This window comes from Ahaetulla prasina, chromosome 2 (assembly GCF_028640845.1).
Source record: "Ahaetulla prasina isolate Xishuangbanna chromosome 2, ASM2864084v1, whole genome shotgun sequence".
In the NCBI taxonomy this organism is placed as follows: Eukaryota; Metazoa; Chordata; class Lepidosauria; order Squamata; family Colubridae; genus Ahaetulla; species Ahaetulla prasina.
The window spans coordinates 146,016,200-146,031,640 of record NC_080540.1 but is presented as its reverse complement, the minus strand read 5'-3'; the positions used below and the strand labels follow the sequence as shown (position 1 = coordinate 146,031,640).

Genomic DNA, 15,441 nt, shown 5'->3' with positions numbered 1-15,441 from the left:
CTGACGAAATACTGATGCTGACAGATCTGTTCAACTTTTGCTACAGAAACATTAACGGAATTAAATATATCTACGTTCCGAAGAGAGAAACCAATGAAAGCAGGATGCTGCAAGAAGACAGATGGAAAGTTAGCAGCACAATAGCTGGCACAAGAGGTCATCACCAGTTTGTGCCAGTTGATTCAAATTCGATTTCTGTCACCAAAGTTTCAAATGACACGATTAACTTTGTGACCAAACTGTCCAATACCGTCGATCCAAATTTAAAATTGGCCGACCTATTTCCTGGTTGTTATGTTGCCTGCATTTATGACCAAAAAATGGTAGGTAGGCAACATCATGGAAATTTCGATTGAACAAAATGATGCGTTGGTAACTTTTATGCATCTGCGAGGCCCTGCTCATTCATTTTATTGAACTGAAAGACAAGATATTTGTTGGGTTCCAGAACCACATCTTATTTGCATGCTTCCAACGCCTTCAGTTACATCGTCAGTCAATAGTATGTATCAATTCCCAAAAGTGATGCTAAAGAATGTGGCACATAAATTCAATAATAAATAAGCAATTGTTGGAATTTGGCAGTTCATACGAACAGTATGCATTTTGGCTTGGAAACCGTATAAGATACCCACTTTAGGCTTGGGAACCTAGGATAAGCTGTCAAATTGGCAGCTGGGGAACCAGGCAGATACCCACAAAAGGCTTTGGAACCTCAAGGAAGAAACCAAACTACAGGCTTGGGATCCTGAAGAAAGAAACCCACCCATGACTGGTATTGCATGGCTATCAGCTGTGCCCCCTATGGCAATGGGGTTGCTGGGTCAAGTGCCTGAACTGATAGTGAGAATGTCACCATGGACCAATGCAATATAATAGTAGTAATGATGTCTATATAAAATAAGCAAGATGAAACAATAATAGAATGGATGTGATGTTGCCATAAAACGTCCTGCTTTGTCCCTATTTTTAGGCCTTTATACATCAGCGATGAAAACCAACTCTACTTTTTTAGGGGGGTTGAAACATGCTCTTTCTAATGAGAATGATTTAACAGAGTTTCCAGAAGGTCTTTTTTTGTAAAAGCGGGCTGAAAATACCCTATTTTTGGCATTTTTACAAAAACTGTCAACTTTACACTCAATTTGTGAACTATTGGAAAGCAGTAGGAGAATGAAATTTTATAATCGACAACCTTGTGTTGCTAAATTATTATGCACAAAATTTCACGTTTCTCATACCTTTCTTCCAGAGATATAAGAACCAAACTTTACCCTTTTTCGCACTGCAGTCATTTTCAGTCAAATTTGCTCCCAATTATCTAGATGGAGATCGCTCATGAGAATGTTTTTATTGTTTTGTTTAATAGAGCACAACAAGTCGTGCAAGATGGCCAAGTTTTGTTTCTCTCAACCAAATATTGCCGGAGATATTATGTCTCAAATCTGCTGAAATCTCAGAGTCATACTGTCAAAGGCTGGGGTATGGAGTCATACAAATGAATATATCTCTGCAAGTATTGCATTGGCAAACATAACCCTTTACCAATGTTCACTGGGGACGTGTGTGCATGTTCACACCAAATTTCATCAAAATCCATGATGGGCATTTTCCTGAAATCAGACCACTTGACATGGAATGACCCAGGTGACCACTTGATGCATTTCTGTCAAGAAAACCGGCTGAGGATCACCACTATATGGTTAATTTAATCAAAATGACACCTCCAAGTAGATGATATGGCAGCCAAAAGTATCACATTTTATGCAGCCAAAGAGGGAACAGAGAGCTCTCTCATAAAACTTAGGCTGTTGCAAACTGTGGCTTTAATCATGGATGACTTGTATCAAAATTGGTCTAAAATTCACCTTTGAAACTACATGAACACCCAAGAAATATGATTTCATTTCATTTCTATAAGCAGTTAAGGTTGAAGTAAGAAACGAATTTGACTTAACTTTATGGAAAAACTACTACCTATGGGAAGGAAGAAAGAAAAAACTTTCATCAATGAAACATCTCAGGAGCATATCCAATCCAACCTTCCCCCCAACATGAAGGCAAATTGTTTTCAGACAAAAACAATTCAAATTGCCGAACAGAGTAGGAAAGCTAAAACCATTGGTAAAAGAGATATATATATAGCAAGATAGTTAAATAAAAGATTTTAATATAAAGCTAGAAAAAGAAACAGAAGAAAATTACTGGAATGAGCTTTCCACAGAAATGGAAGATAGAAATGAAAAAGGACCTACCAGAGATCTTTTTGTCTTAATAAAGAAAATCCAGGCACTATTCACGCTACATAGAGGAACAAAGAGGCAGAGATAGGAAGGAAGTAAAAAATCGGAATCAAATGAAAAATAGATGGAAGGAACAGACTGAGGAATTGTATATGACTACTAATGTTCTTTAACAAGCCGAAATTTGAAGCAGAGCCCAGTGTAAGATGAGGATAATATAGACGCTGAAATGTCTGTCAATAATGAAAATGCCTGGAATTGATGGCATTGGTATTATCATATTCACAGCAGCAACTGCAAAACCGTGTCAAAAAAGTGGGATAACAGTAAATGGCTGAAAGACTGGAAAATGTCAGTGTTCATCCCAATCCCAAAAATGGGTGACATATGAGCCTGCTCCAAGCAATACATAAAAGTCCTGATATTAGATGTTGTGGGAAATCATATAACCGGGTCCCATCATGCAAAAAGGGATTCCGGTGATTTTAGAGGCATTTGAGATCACACTGCAAATATTCAATAGAAGATGGACATTTCAAAAGGAAGCATATCTGCAGTTAATTAACTTCTGTAAAGCCTTTGATGGTATCGAATGTAGAGATATTCTGTAAACTGGTTGTAGACTGGAAAAAGTGTGCAGTATATTCAATTGCCATTTCTTATGCAATTTATATACAGAAATGATTTTAAGAAACATAAACAAATCAGAAACTGGAATATTAATTGGAAGTATAACTCTGCCAACCCTGTTAGCCTTTCATGGGGCCCTAAAAACCTGGGTATCTTCTCTAATATACATAAGGAAATCTCTACCCTAACTAAAAATTAGATGGGACGGTGGGGTTAAATGAACCTTCAGATAAGAGTTTCCTGAAGGGGGAAGATAGTTAATTTAATCCACTCCATTCCCAGGGTGTTTACTCACTGTAATATTTGAAAAACATCAGAACTAAATGAGGGCCCCTGAACTACAAAAAATCTGGTTCAAACAAATAAAACAAATCTATTAAAGAAATACACTGTCAGGTCAAAAGAAATAGGTTGGTAATTGCAAAGCAAAACCCAGAATGAGATACCTGTTATAGTTGTTAGACTATATACAGCTAGTAGCCTAACAATTTGCAGAAAAATCCACTCTAATAAGACTTCACATAGTTGAAGGTAATTATTATTACCGTGTTTCCCTGAAAATAAGATCTGGTCCTATAATTTTTTTTTACCACCAAAAAAGGCACTAGGTCTCATTTTCGAGGTGATGTCTTCTACTGACTCACCTCACTTGTGCGTGTCACCCCCGGCCTCCTTTTCATTGTCAAAAACCTTTAGGAACTTCTGTGGCTGGCAAGGCTTTCCTGAAGGCCTCTGCAGCTGATAACAGATCACTGGATTGATCCAGAGCTCTGTTATAGGCTGCAGAGGCATTCAGGAAAGCCTTGCCAGCCACAGAAGAAGTGGGCCGGCAAGGCGGGTGTCGGTGTGTGTGAAGCCTGGCTTCAATTGTCTGAAAAGTAGTATGGAAGTTCCACCCTCCCATTCCCACCCTAGCTTAATTTTTACCCATGCGCTTCACCCCAACCAGTGCACCCCAGAGTGGGCAGGGTCTTAATTACCCCTTATTTTGGGGGTAGGGCTTATATTGTGTGCATGTGTAAAAATCAACTTAGGGCTTACTTTCGGGATTGATCTTTTTTCGGGGAAACACGGTAGGAAATATAAATGTTCACCATTCTAACTCACTAACATTTTTAAAAATAAAACAATACATTGAAAAACTAAGTTAACCAATGGCTAGAAATATGACACCAGAGTCATTCTTTAATGGCACATTACAATAAACAGTATCCAAATGCAAAAGGAAGACCTTTTGACTGCATGCAAGGAAAGCAGCAGAAGTCTTTCTTTCTCTCCCCCAAACTCTGCCTCTGCAGCTTCCAAACCCCAGCCAGGGCAGTGGCCGCTTTGGGAGTGTGCTTCCCACTCTATGGTGACGGCTAGAGCTGGAGCCTGCAGGGAGAGCTTGCCCAGGCCGTGGCTTCTGCCCAGGTGCTGGTGGTGGGTGCCGGCTGTATTGGCTACGAGCTCAAGGACCTGATGCTCACCAGCTTTGCCCATATCGACATGGTGAGGCCTGGGAGGCACGCGAGTGGGGGGTGGGTACAGGCACTTGCACGGCATTCTATACACCCCGCAGGAGGGGAGGATTTGATGGTGGTGTGCAAAGGGAGCCTCTCTCTGCCGGACTCCCGGCTGTGAGTGCGCAGGCTGCCTGGAGACTCCTGCACACCTGAAATAATAAGACCCCTCGATAATAAGGCCAGGCTCTTATTTCGGGGTTCAAAAGAAAATAAGACCCTGTCTTATTTTCAGGGAAACACTGTAGGATCTGATTGTTTAAAATATAATCATTAACCTATAATATATATTCAGCAGAGATGCAATGAATTACATCTTAATTATTTGTCTTGGTTTTCAAAAAATTGGGGATTTTGAAATCAAGAAAACACGAATCACTATTTGAAGGAGATATATGATAGCCCCAAGTCAGGACTCTGGTAATAGAATGACTAGCACATTCTATTAAAGGAACAATCCTTTTGTGAGCTACAGGTGATTTCATCATATACAAGTCTATTTTTGTCGTCCCTCAAAAATTCTACAATGGCACTTAGATTTAATGGAATCTTCTCAAACTGATTCCATTGTCATTAAAAGCTGCTATTAGAAACCTATCTTTTCCAAATATAAACCAAACAAAATTTGGCCTTCATTTTAACAAATAATATCCCTTTTCTTTCTCTCTCAAACAAATGGAATAATAGTCACCAAATACTTAAGCAACATTTATTGCCTGTCTAATTCATTCTGCAGATGAAATCCTTTGCTTTAGCTAGTTCACTGCAAGTTGCTTATCTTAGCTGTATTTGCACACTTTTTGAGTTTTCTGGATCCAACTATTATTAGGCTTTGCAAATAAACACTGCCTTCTCGAATATTTTGAGGACCCACTTTCCAACTGGCTGTGCCTTTTTATCCTACCCTTTTGCATTAATACATCTTTCTCACAATTCTATTTTTTGGGAATAGGAGTCAACATCAAAATGTGTTTATCAGTAATTAAAAAGGTAAGACTAATTGGTTCTTACCATTTGCTGCTGCAAGAAAAGACTTGTTGGTGCCCCGTGCTTTATTAGTAAGGTCTTCTGTTATGTCCATGTGCCGATGAATTTCTTCATGCATTTCTTCCAGAGTTTTGCAGATATCAGCTTCCCAGTAATCTTTGTCTAGGCATTCAATTAATTCTGCCAGCTGGACTTTTGTGCTATAGTACCAGATTCTCTTATGCTTTTCACATTCTGAATCTTCTTCTCTGTGACAGTATGAGAATAAATGTTTATGAGATATGAAGAATAAATGAATGAAAAAATGAATGAAATACAGACACATAGACACACACACATATAGAGAGAGAGAAAGAGAGAGAGAGAGAGAGAAGGAAAACATTAAAAAGTATCCAACTACTAGGAATTGTTTTTTTTCCCCTATTCATGTCAACATAGCAGTGAACAAAAATAATAAAGGTATTCCAAACAGCATTATGTACAAATTAGTATCTGGGTATAGATGAGGTCACTTCAACAGTTTGTTTAGTGACCGTTCAAAGTTAACAACAACAACAACAATGGCACTGAAAAAAGTGACTTATAATCATTTTTCACACTTGGAACTGTTGCAGCATCTGAATGGCCATGTGAGTTACATTCAGATGCTTGACAACTGATTCATATTTACAACGATTGCAGTGTCCCAGGTCTGCGATCCACTTTTGTGACCTTCTGACAAGCAAAGTTAATGGGGAAGCCAGATTCCCTTAACAATTGTGTTACTAATTGAACAACTGCAGTGATTTACTTAACAAATGTGGCAAGAAAAGTTGTAAAATGGGACATAACTCACTTAACAAATTTCTCACTTAGCGACATAAATTCTGAGCTCAATTGTGGTTGTAAGTCACGGATTATCTGCATTCTGTTCTTTTACAGACGTTTTCAAAATATACCTAATAACATTCTGCAGAGAATAAAACAGTTCACTAAAAGGGCAAAGAAGATTCTTAGAATCAAAATGAAATGGAACCATCACTCTTATGTAAAACTAGGCAACCTCTGATCCTTTGAGTTATTAGTTCAGATAATAATGTCGAACAGTGTAATAGTCTCAAATATCAAAGAGTTGGCCACAGTAATATGTCATAAAATGTTTCCTGATAATGTTTATGTCCCAAAATGTTTTATAAAATTTTGCCACATTTCAATTTCATTGGAGTTAGTTTTTGATGTGTTCGGTAAGTTAGCCCATTTAAAAATACCTTGATGGAAAAGGTTTTGCCCTATGATACACTGTTTTGCCCAGTTAGTTACAGACATGAGACTTTACATAGATAGATGTGAATAAAGGAGTATAGTAGCTCAGAGTTGAAATGAGGGTCCTTGGTTCTCTCTGAGCTTTGTTGTTTTCCCATGCACATTTCATTACCCAAATTAGGTAACATCATCAATGCTAGTGGCAAGGACCTCTTATATAAAGATAAATACCAAATTCATTCTGTTGGGTGGTGGTAAAATTACTTACACCATTCATACTCAAACTTTAATTGGGAGAAAAATAGTATAACTGTTCTGACCTAGGCTTCCCTAAAAAGCATGAAGCCGAATCCTGGTCCTGACAAAACCCTTTTTATTAAACAAACAGTGAATTCCTCTCATTCAGCTTCAGCAAAGTCTTTCAAGGGAGAATTTACAGTCACAGACCTTATCTGGCTTGGAGAGCTGTCAGGCCGATATCTTCAAAACTTGGCAAAGAGTCTCTCGGAGAGTCACAAATCAATTAGGCAAACTAATAGTTTCCTGCAAACTCCATTCCCCTTTCGCTCCCCTTTTATTCCCTTTGGGAGGGGCCATTCATTGTCCACCTGTGGCCTTACTCCCAAATCGACCCTTGTTCTTTAGCTGTTGCCTTCATCTGGCAACTCTGCGCATGTGCACACTAGGAACAGGCTCCAGCTGTTCATCTGCCTCACGGATGTCCGACTCTGAAGGCAGCTGATAACTGGCATCTGGCCCTGGCCCCCTCTCTGCCTCCAACACAGAGCCCTCATCACAGCCTTCCCAGACTCCAGGACTGGCCCATGTTCCTCCCCAACCTTCTCACTTTCCAAATCTGCTGCCAGCTCTGCTGGTGGCCACAACAATAATTGATCCAGCCCCTTCTTCAACTTGGGAAAGGACAGGTCCTTATCTCTAATGTCATGCTAACTTTGGAAGCACTCTGAAACAATAAGAAACTCTCAAATCTGTGCTGGGTAAGGTGCTATGAACATAATAAGGACATGGCTTGATATATGTGGTATCAATTAGTTTAGCCATAGAAATGCAAAATAAACTAAAAACAAGAATGCACAATGTATGTATGCACAATGTATACGTTTGAATAATCTATTTAGCTTTATTTATTTTTTATTTTGTTGTAAATATGAGCAGGGCAAACTTAAGTAAATGCGATACACTGGTTGTAAAGGAAATCTTTTCCCCTCTTCTCAATAGATCTGATTTGTATAAGTTCAAACCATTAAAATAAACAATACATTAAATCTTGTAATTTTATAATCTGCAAAGGGAAGTTACTTTTTTAAGCAAGAGGCATATACAATTAGTTCCACTCTAGAGAATCTTAAAAAAAAATCCTAAAATATTAATCTGACATGATACTATGGGTGATTTTTTTTAAAAAAATACTAATTTTGTTTCTCCAAATCTAATCTTCTAACAAGAGACTCGAATTTCCAACTTACCGTATTGTTTTCTCCATAAGACGCAGTCCCCCTATCAAAAAAGTGGGTGGAAATGTCTGTGCATCTTATGGAGCGAAAAATACGGGCCACGGCGGCGGGATCCTTTTACAGTATTGAACCCCGCCTCTTCTGTCTTTGTCATTGCCCGTTTTCCTAGGTGTATCTCATAGTGCGAAAAATATGGTAGTTTATGAGAAGGAAAATTTAACATGGATTCTACTTTAAGAAACAAAGCAAAATGTATGCAGTCCCTTTGCAACGATATATCACATATGATAAAATTATCCCAGGGACTTTTGCCCAAGGTTCTTGTGACTAAAGCTCCAATCATACAGGCACAATACTTATTCTACTGTGTTTCCCCAAAAATAAGACCCTGTCTTATGTTTTTTTTGAACCCAGAAGTAAGTGTTTGGCCTTATTGCCATGCTCTCAAAAGCCCGATTGGGCTTATTATCAGGGGATGTCTTATTTTGGGGGAAACAGGGTGGGTAGGACAATCTTTCCCAACCTTTGTGCCCTCCAGATGTATAGGTTTCAGTTCTCAGATCAATCCAGCAAACATATAGCTGAGAATTCTGGGAGTCTAGTTCATTGATTTACAGCTCATCAGGATTGAAATAGAATACACTAGAAAAATACACTGGAATTTACTTAACAGCAATTGAGCATTAGTTGAGATTTATACAGAATACGAAACAACAGAATTGAAAGGGAGGTCTTCTAGTCTAGTGTTCCCCAACGTTTCCAGCTCTGCAGACCAGCAAGGGGGTGGGTGGAGAAGAAAAAAAATTGTGGCCGGCAAGTGTGCACGCAACTCCATTTGTGTGAGTGATATGCACATGTGCCTGCTGCTCACTTAAATGGAGAGTGTGCCCATGCGGGTCCACTGTTCATGCAAGTAAGAATGTGTGTGCACATGGGCACTCGCTAGCCATTTCTGCGGCCCGGTTGCAAACCCCTCACAGCCCACAGGTCCAGGGTACCTATTCTAGTCCAACCCCCTGCTCAAGCAGAAGATCACTTGAAGATATCCCGTCTGCCTTCCATTGAGGACCTGTATACTGCACGAATCAAGAAGAGGACCGTGAAAATATTTACAGACCCCTCACATCCTGGACATAAACTGTTTCAACTCCTACCCTCAAAACGACGCTATAGAGCACTGCACACCAGAACAACTACAGTGGGGCAAAAAAGTATTTAGTCAGCCACCAGTTGTGCAAGTTCTCCCACTGAAAAAGATGAGAGAGGCCTGTAATTGTTATCATAGGTATACCTCAACTAGGAGAGACAACATGAGAAAACACATCCAGAAAATCACATTGTCTGATTTGTAACGAATTTATTTGCAAATTATGGTAGAAAATAAGTATTTGGTCAATATCAAAAGTTCACCTCAATACTTTGTTATATATCCTTTGTTGGCAATGACAGAGGTCAAACATTTTCTGTACGTCTTCACAAGGTTTTCACACACTGCTGCTGGTATATTGGCTCATTCCTCCATGCAGATCTACTCTACAGCAGTGATGTTTTGGGGCTGTCCCTGGGCAACACAGACTTTCAACTCCCTCCAAAGGTTCTCTGTGGGGTTGAGATCTGGTGACTGGCTAGGCCACTCCAGGACCTTGAAATGCTTCTTGCGGAGCCACCCCTTCGTTGCCTGGGCGGTATGTTTAGGATCATTGTCATGCTGAAAGACCCAGCCACGTTTCAGCTTCAATGCCCTTGCTGATGGAAGGAAGTTTGCACTCAAAATCTCATGATACATGGCCCCATTCATTCTTTCCTTTACACGGATCAGTCGTCCTGGTCCCTTTGCAGAGAAACAGCCCCACAGATGTTGCCACTCCCATGCTTCACAGTAGGTATGGTGTTCTTTGGATGCAACTCAGCATTCTCTCTCCTCCAAACACGACGAGTTGAGTTTCTACCAAACAGTTCTACTTTGATTTCATCTGACCATATGACATTCTCCCAATCCTCTTCTGGATCATTCAAATGCTCTCTAGCAAACTTCAGATGGGCCCGGACATGTACTGGCTTAAGCAGAGGGACACGTCTGGCACTGCAGGATCTGAGTCCCTGGCGGTGTAGTGTGTTACTGATGGTAGCCTTTGTTACGTTGGTCCCAGCTCTCTGCAGGTCATTCACTAGGTCCCCCCGTGTGGTTCTGGGATATTTGCTCACCGTTCTTGTGATCATTTTGACCCCATGGGGTGAGATCTTGCATGGAGCCCCAGATCGAGGGAGATTATCAGTGGTCTTGTATGTCTTCCATTTTCTAATTATTCCTCCCACAGTTGATTTCTTCACACCAAGCTGCTTGCCTATTGCAGATTCAGTCTTCCCAGCCTGGTGCAGGTCTACAATTTTGTTTCTGGTGTCCTTCGACAGCTCTTTGGTCTTCACCATAGTGGAGTTTGGAGTGTGACTGTTTGAGGTTGTGGACAGGTGTCTTTTATACTGATAACAAGTTCAAACAGGTACCATTAATACAGGTAATGAGTGGAGAACAGAGGAGCCTCTTAAAGTAGAAGTTACAGGTCTGTGAGAGCCAGAAATCTTGCTTGTTTGTAGGTGACCAAATACTTATTTTTCACCATAATTTGCAAATAAATTCATTACAAATCAGACAATGTGATTTTCTGGATGTGTTTTCTCATGTTGTCTCTCCTAGTTGAGGTATACCTATGATAACAATTACAGGCCTCTCTCATCTTTTTCAGTGGGAGAACTTGCACAACTGGTGGCTGACTAAATACTTTTTTGCCCCACTGTAGATACAAGAACAGTTTCTTCCCGAACGCCATCACTCTGCTAAACAAATAATTACCTCAACACTGTCAAACTATTTACTAAATCTACACTATTAATCTTCTTATCATTCCCATCACCCATCTCCTTCCACTTATGACTGTATGACTGTAACTTTGTTGCTGGTAATACTTATGATTTATATTGATATTGATTGTTTCCTGATTGCTTATTTGTACTCTATGATTATCATTAAGTGTTGTATAATTAAGTGTTAAATTTGTACCCTATGACCATCATTAAATGTTGTAAGTGTTGTACCTTGATGAAGTATCTTTTCTTTTATGTACACTGAGAGCATATGCACCAAGACAAATTCCTTGTGGGTCCAATCACACTTGGCCAATAAAAAATTCTATTCTATTCTATTCTATTCTATTCTATTCTATTCTATTCTATTCTATTCTATTCTATTCTATTCTATTCTATTCTATTCCATTATGGACAATTAACTTCTTAAAACCTCCAGTGATGGAACACTCACAACTTCTGGAGGCAACCCTAGTTCAGGGGTTCCTTCCACTGATTAATTGTTCTCACTGACAGGAAACAAGCTCCTTAGGTTCTAGGTTGTCTCTCTCTTAAGCTTTCATCTGTTGTGTCTTATCTAGCCCTCAGATGCTCCTCCTCTCTGACAGCCCCTCAAATATTGAAAAACTGTTATGTCATCCTTAGTCCTTTTTTCATTAGACCAGACATACCGAGTCCCCACAACTGTTTATTGTATAATTTGGCCTCCAGTATACCGTATATCCAGTATGGTTTAGTCTCCAGTTCTCTAATCATCATTGTTGCTTTTCTCTGCACTTTTTCTAGTGTCTTTTTTATATCGTGGTGATCAAAACTGGACACAGTATTCCAAGTATGGTGCTACCAGTGCAGCATAAAGTACTAACACTTCACGTGATCTTGATACTATGCCTCTGTTAATGCAGCATAGGACTGCACTGATCTTTTTTAGCTGCTGTGGCATACTGCTGGCTCATTTCTGTCATCTAGGATTATTAATGTCACTGCCATTAATATAGGTATCAAGCTAATCTGTACCTGAATGTTATACAATTTTCTGTTATACAACCTTTAATCCCTTTTTATTATGTGAATTCTTATATCAACATGCAGACATTGAGTTTTAACTAATATACCTGCTGCTTTTGCAATGAAGTTCTACAGGAAACAAAAAATGACACTGGTATTTAAGCCTAATGTTTGTATCTTTTAAAGTTAAGGCATACTGGAAAATTTCCTTCACAATATGGAAAAAGGGGGTAGAGGTTTTTCTTTTTATAATATTTGAATTAAGTTATTCATTCAGGATTGAATAAAGGCTGTTTACACAACATATAGTTTACACAGTGAATATGCTATTAGATGTGATAGCCACCAATTTAAACAGTTTTGAAGGAGACTGAATAAGGTTGATTTAGTTTATAAAATCTTCTTAAAATAGTGATGCAAAAAAGGTGGCTTGGGGATGCATAGAGCTTATCAACCTTCTTTCGTTGACACTTTCTTGAGGTTAAGAGGAAAATAGCTTTAAATCTTTCAGGGTGTAAAACGGACATTGACTTAACTGAACGTCCCTTCTTGGCATGCTGTTGAAGAATCCAAGCGTGGGTAATTCCTCATCTATTTGCCAGAGACCGAGTGTAGATTTTTTTCCTTGTTGACCACGCCTCCTCTGCTTGGCTGAGCCTCAGTTTGTTCACAAAGCCGTAGTCATCCAATGTACCACAGAAGATGCTGAAGAGAGCCGCCTGGGTCCCAGATCAGGAAGCCGAAAGAGTGGGTTGGATTTTCCAGCAGCGTGCTAAGAAGGGACATTCAGGTAAGTCAGTGTCCGTTCTCCAGCGCACTGCTTGGAGAATCCAAGTGTGGGACATACCCAAGCTAGTAGTTTATGGGCAGGAGGCTGACTGATCCCTGGTATCGGGAGTAGAACGTACTGTTGTGTCTCACCCGCTCCCCCTGCCGCAGCCGGGCCCCTCTTATCTCCTGCCGGACGCTGATAGTTCAGAAGAATGTCCTGGCATGCCTCCAGGCTCCAGCCCTGGCACCATGCCCGGACAGGCCCAGCTAGATGAAGGGCCTGACGTGCCTTCAGCCCCCAGTCCTGGCACCATGCCCAGGCAAACGGAGCAACTAAACCCCTCCCCCACAGCATGTGAGCCTGAAGAATGTGAAGCCAGTCATGAGCTCAGATTACCAACAGCTGGAGGCTAGAGAGATCCTCGCTTCCGGAGAATTGAGAGGCGACGTCAGCAAAAGGAAGGGAGGGGCAGGCCTGGATAAGTGCTGAGTCATGGAGCCACACCCCATGGCCTATATAAAGGATCTGCTTTCTGGCATTCTCAGAGTCAGGCAAAGTCTAACTTGGATTGCTGAAGTCACTTCCTGGTCTCCTGCCTGCCTTGAGAACTCTGATAGGACTTTGGCAGAGTTGCAGAGGCATGCTTGCTACAGACTTCCCCGACCCGGCCGTCAGCGGAGGAGTGGGACACGACACGTACTCTCTGCACCCCTTCAAAGGACACCTCAACAGAGGCAAAACTGTCAACCTTGTAATGGCAGATAAAGGGTGATAAAGAAGTCCAAGTGGCCACCACGCAAACGTCACTAACGGAGGCTTGGGTGGCCCAGGCAGCGGTGGTAGCTGCGCTTCTCATCAAGTGGGCCAAAATCCATCCTGGTAAAGGTTTAGCCTAAAGAGCATATGCCTTTGCAATGCACGCCTTCAGCCAGCGGCCGAGAGTGGAGAGGGATACTTTCCTGCCCATCGAAGATGGGTGGAATGAAATGAACAGAGCTTCCAATCTTCTGAAAGGTGCTGTTCGTTGGATGTACCTGCGGAGGGCCCTCCTAATGTCCAAGGTATGCCATTTTTCTTCCAATGGATGTTTAGGATCCGGACAAAAATCTGGCAACACTAGCTCCTGGGCAGGATGATACCAGGAGTTTACCTTGGGTAGAAAGGAGGGATCCATCTGCAGGATAGCTCTGTTCAAATGGAATATTCAGAGATCCCCTCGCACTGACAGGGCCGCTATCTCTGAAATCCTTCTGGCAGAAGTTATCGCCAACAGGAAGGCGACCTTAAGGGTCAGGAACCAGAGACTGATGGAACTCAACGGTTCAAATGGCGAAGATGTGAGTGCTTGAAGGACTAAGGCAAGGTCCCATGTGGGGTACCAATGGGAGAGCGTGTCTCTCTCTACCCAGCTCAGCATCCTCTCTGTCTCGTCCATGAGTGACTTGGACCGAGTGACCCCTTTGTGGTTTACATGCGCTTTCATGGCCACATTGTCTGTTAATGTTAACACATGTTGGTCTGCCATGGTGGAATGGAAGTGGCGTAGGGCAAGATGAACTGCCTGCAGCTCCAACCAGTTGATATTGTTTTTTCGATCCGCCGGAGACCATTGTCTTTGGGAGATTATGGGCACCCCAGCCGAAGAGGCTCGCATCTGTTGTAAATGTGATGCGCTGGGGCTCCTGGAATACACATCCCCTCCTTATTGCCGCAAAAGTCCACCAGCGGAATGACCAACAGACCTTGGTGGGACTCATACTCCAGCCCTAGAGTTGCTGCGACCTTTTTTCTGGTGCGGGAGCAAGAACCACTGCAATGGCCAGGCATGTAGGCATGCCCAGGAAACAATTGCAATACACGAGATCATCTTCCCAAGTAAATGAGACAGGAGGATCAGAGGAACTGACCTGAGGAAAAGGATCTGTGTCACAAGGGTTCTGATGCTGAGTTGACGGTCCTGAGACAGGAAGACTTGGCTGCTGACAGAATCTATGACCGCTCCCAGGTGAAGCATGGAGTGGTGGGACTCAAGTGACTTTTTCCCAGGTTTAGGGAAAAACTGTGTAGCTATAGGTCTGGATGACAGTATTTAGGTTTTCTGTAGCTTGTGTCTGTGAGGACGACAGAATTAGTATGTCATCCAAGTAACACAGTCCTCTGACAGGGATCTGCCTGAGAGATGCAGCCACTGTCGCTAACTATTTTGTGAAGGTCCTGGGGGCCGATGACAGCCCAAATGGCATGGCCCGATATTGAAAATGCTGGCTGGCATATGTGAATTGCAGGAACCTTCGATGAGATGGCCAAATTGAGACATGAAGGTAGGCTCTTTGAGATTGACCGACATCAACAAATCCCCCTTTCTTATCCATCCCAAGATCAACCTGAAGGACTGCATTTTGAATTGGTAGTACACAATAAGCTTGTTCAATTGCTTGAGATCCAAGACCCCCCACCTCCAGCCCCTGGAACTTTTTGGCACCTGGAAGAGAATGGCATAAAAACCGGTTTGTTGATGTTCTATGGGCACCAGTTCTATGGCGCAGATTTCCAACAGATGTTGAATCTCTGCATCCATTAACCTTCTCTTCTCTGGATTTGGGGAAACTGGACACTGAATAGAGCAGTTGGGAGGGCTGGAGTGGAATTCCAAGGTGAGGCCAAGCCTTGTTGTTTGGAGGACCCAAGTGGACAATTAGCCTTACTGTTTGGAGGACCCA

The 15,441-nt window shown here is 41.5% G+C and overlaps 1 protein-coding gene across 7 annotated transcripts in view; it reads right to left on the bottom strand.

The window, feature by feature from the left end:
* BPTF (bromodomain PHD finger transcription factor) overlaps positions 1-15,441 on the bottom strand; it is a 90,795-nt gene that overhangs the window by 57,670 nt on the left and 17,684 nt on the right. For all 7 annotated transcript variants that reach the window (XM_058166697.1, XM_058166701.1, XM_058166699.1 and 4 more), the window contains exon 3: positions 5,387-5,610. In XM_058166697.1, the coding sequence (XP_058022680.1) occupies positions 5,387-5,610 (224 nt within the window). The remainder of the gene's footprint in view (positions 1-5,386; positions 5,611-15,441) is intronic.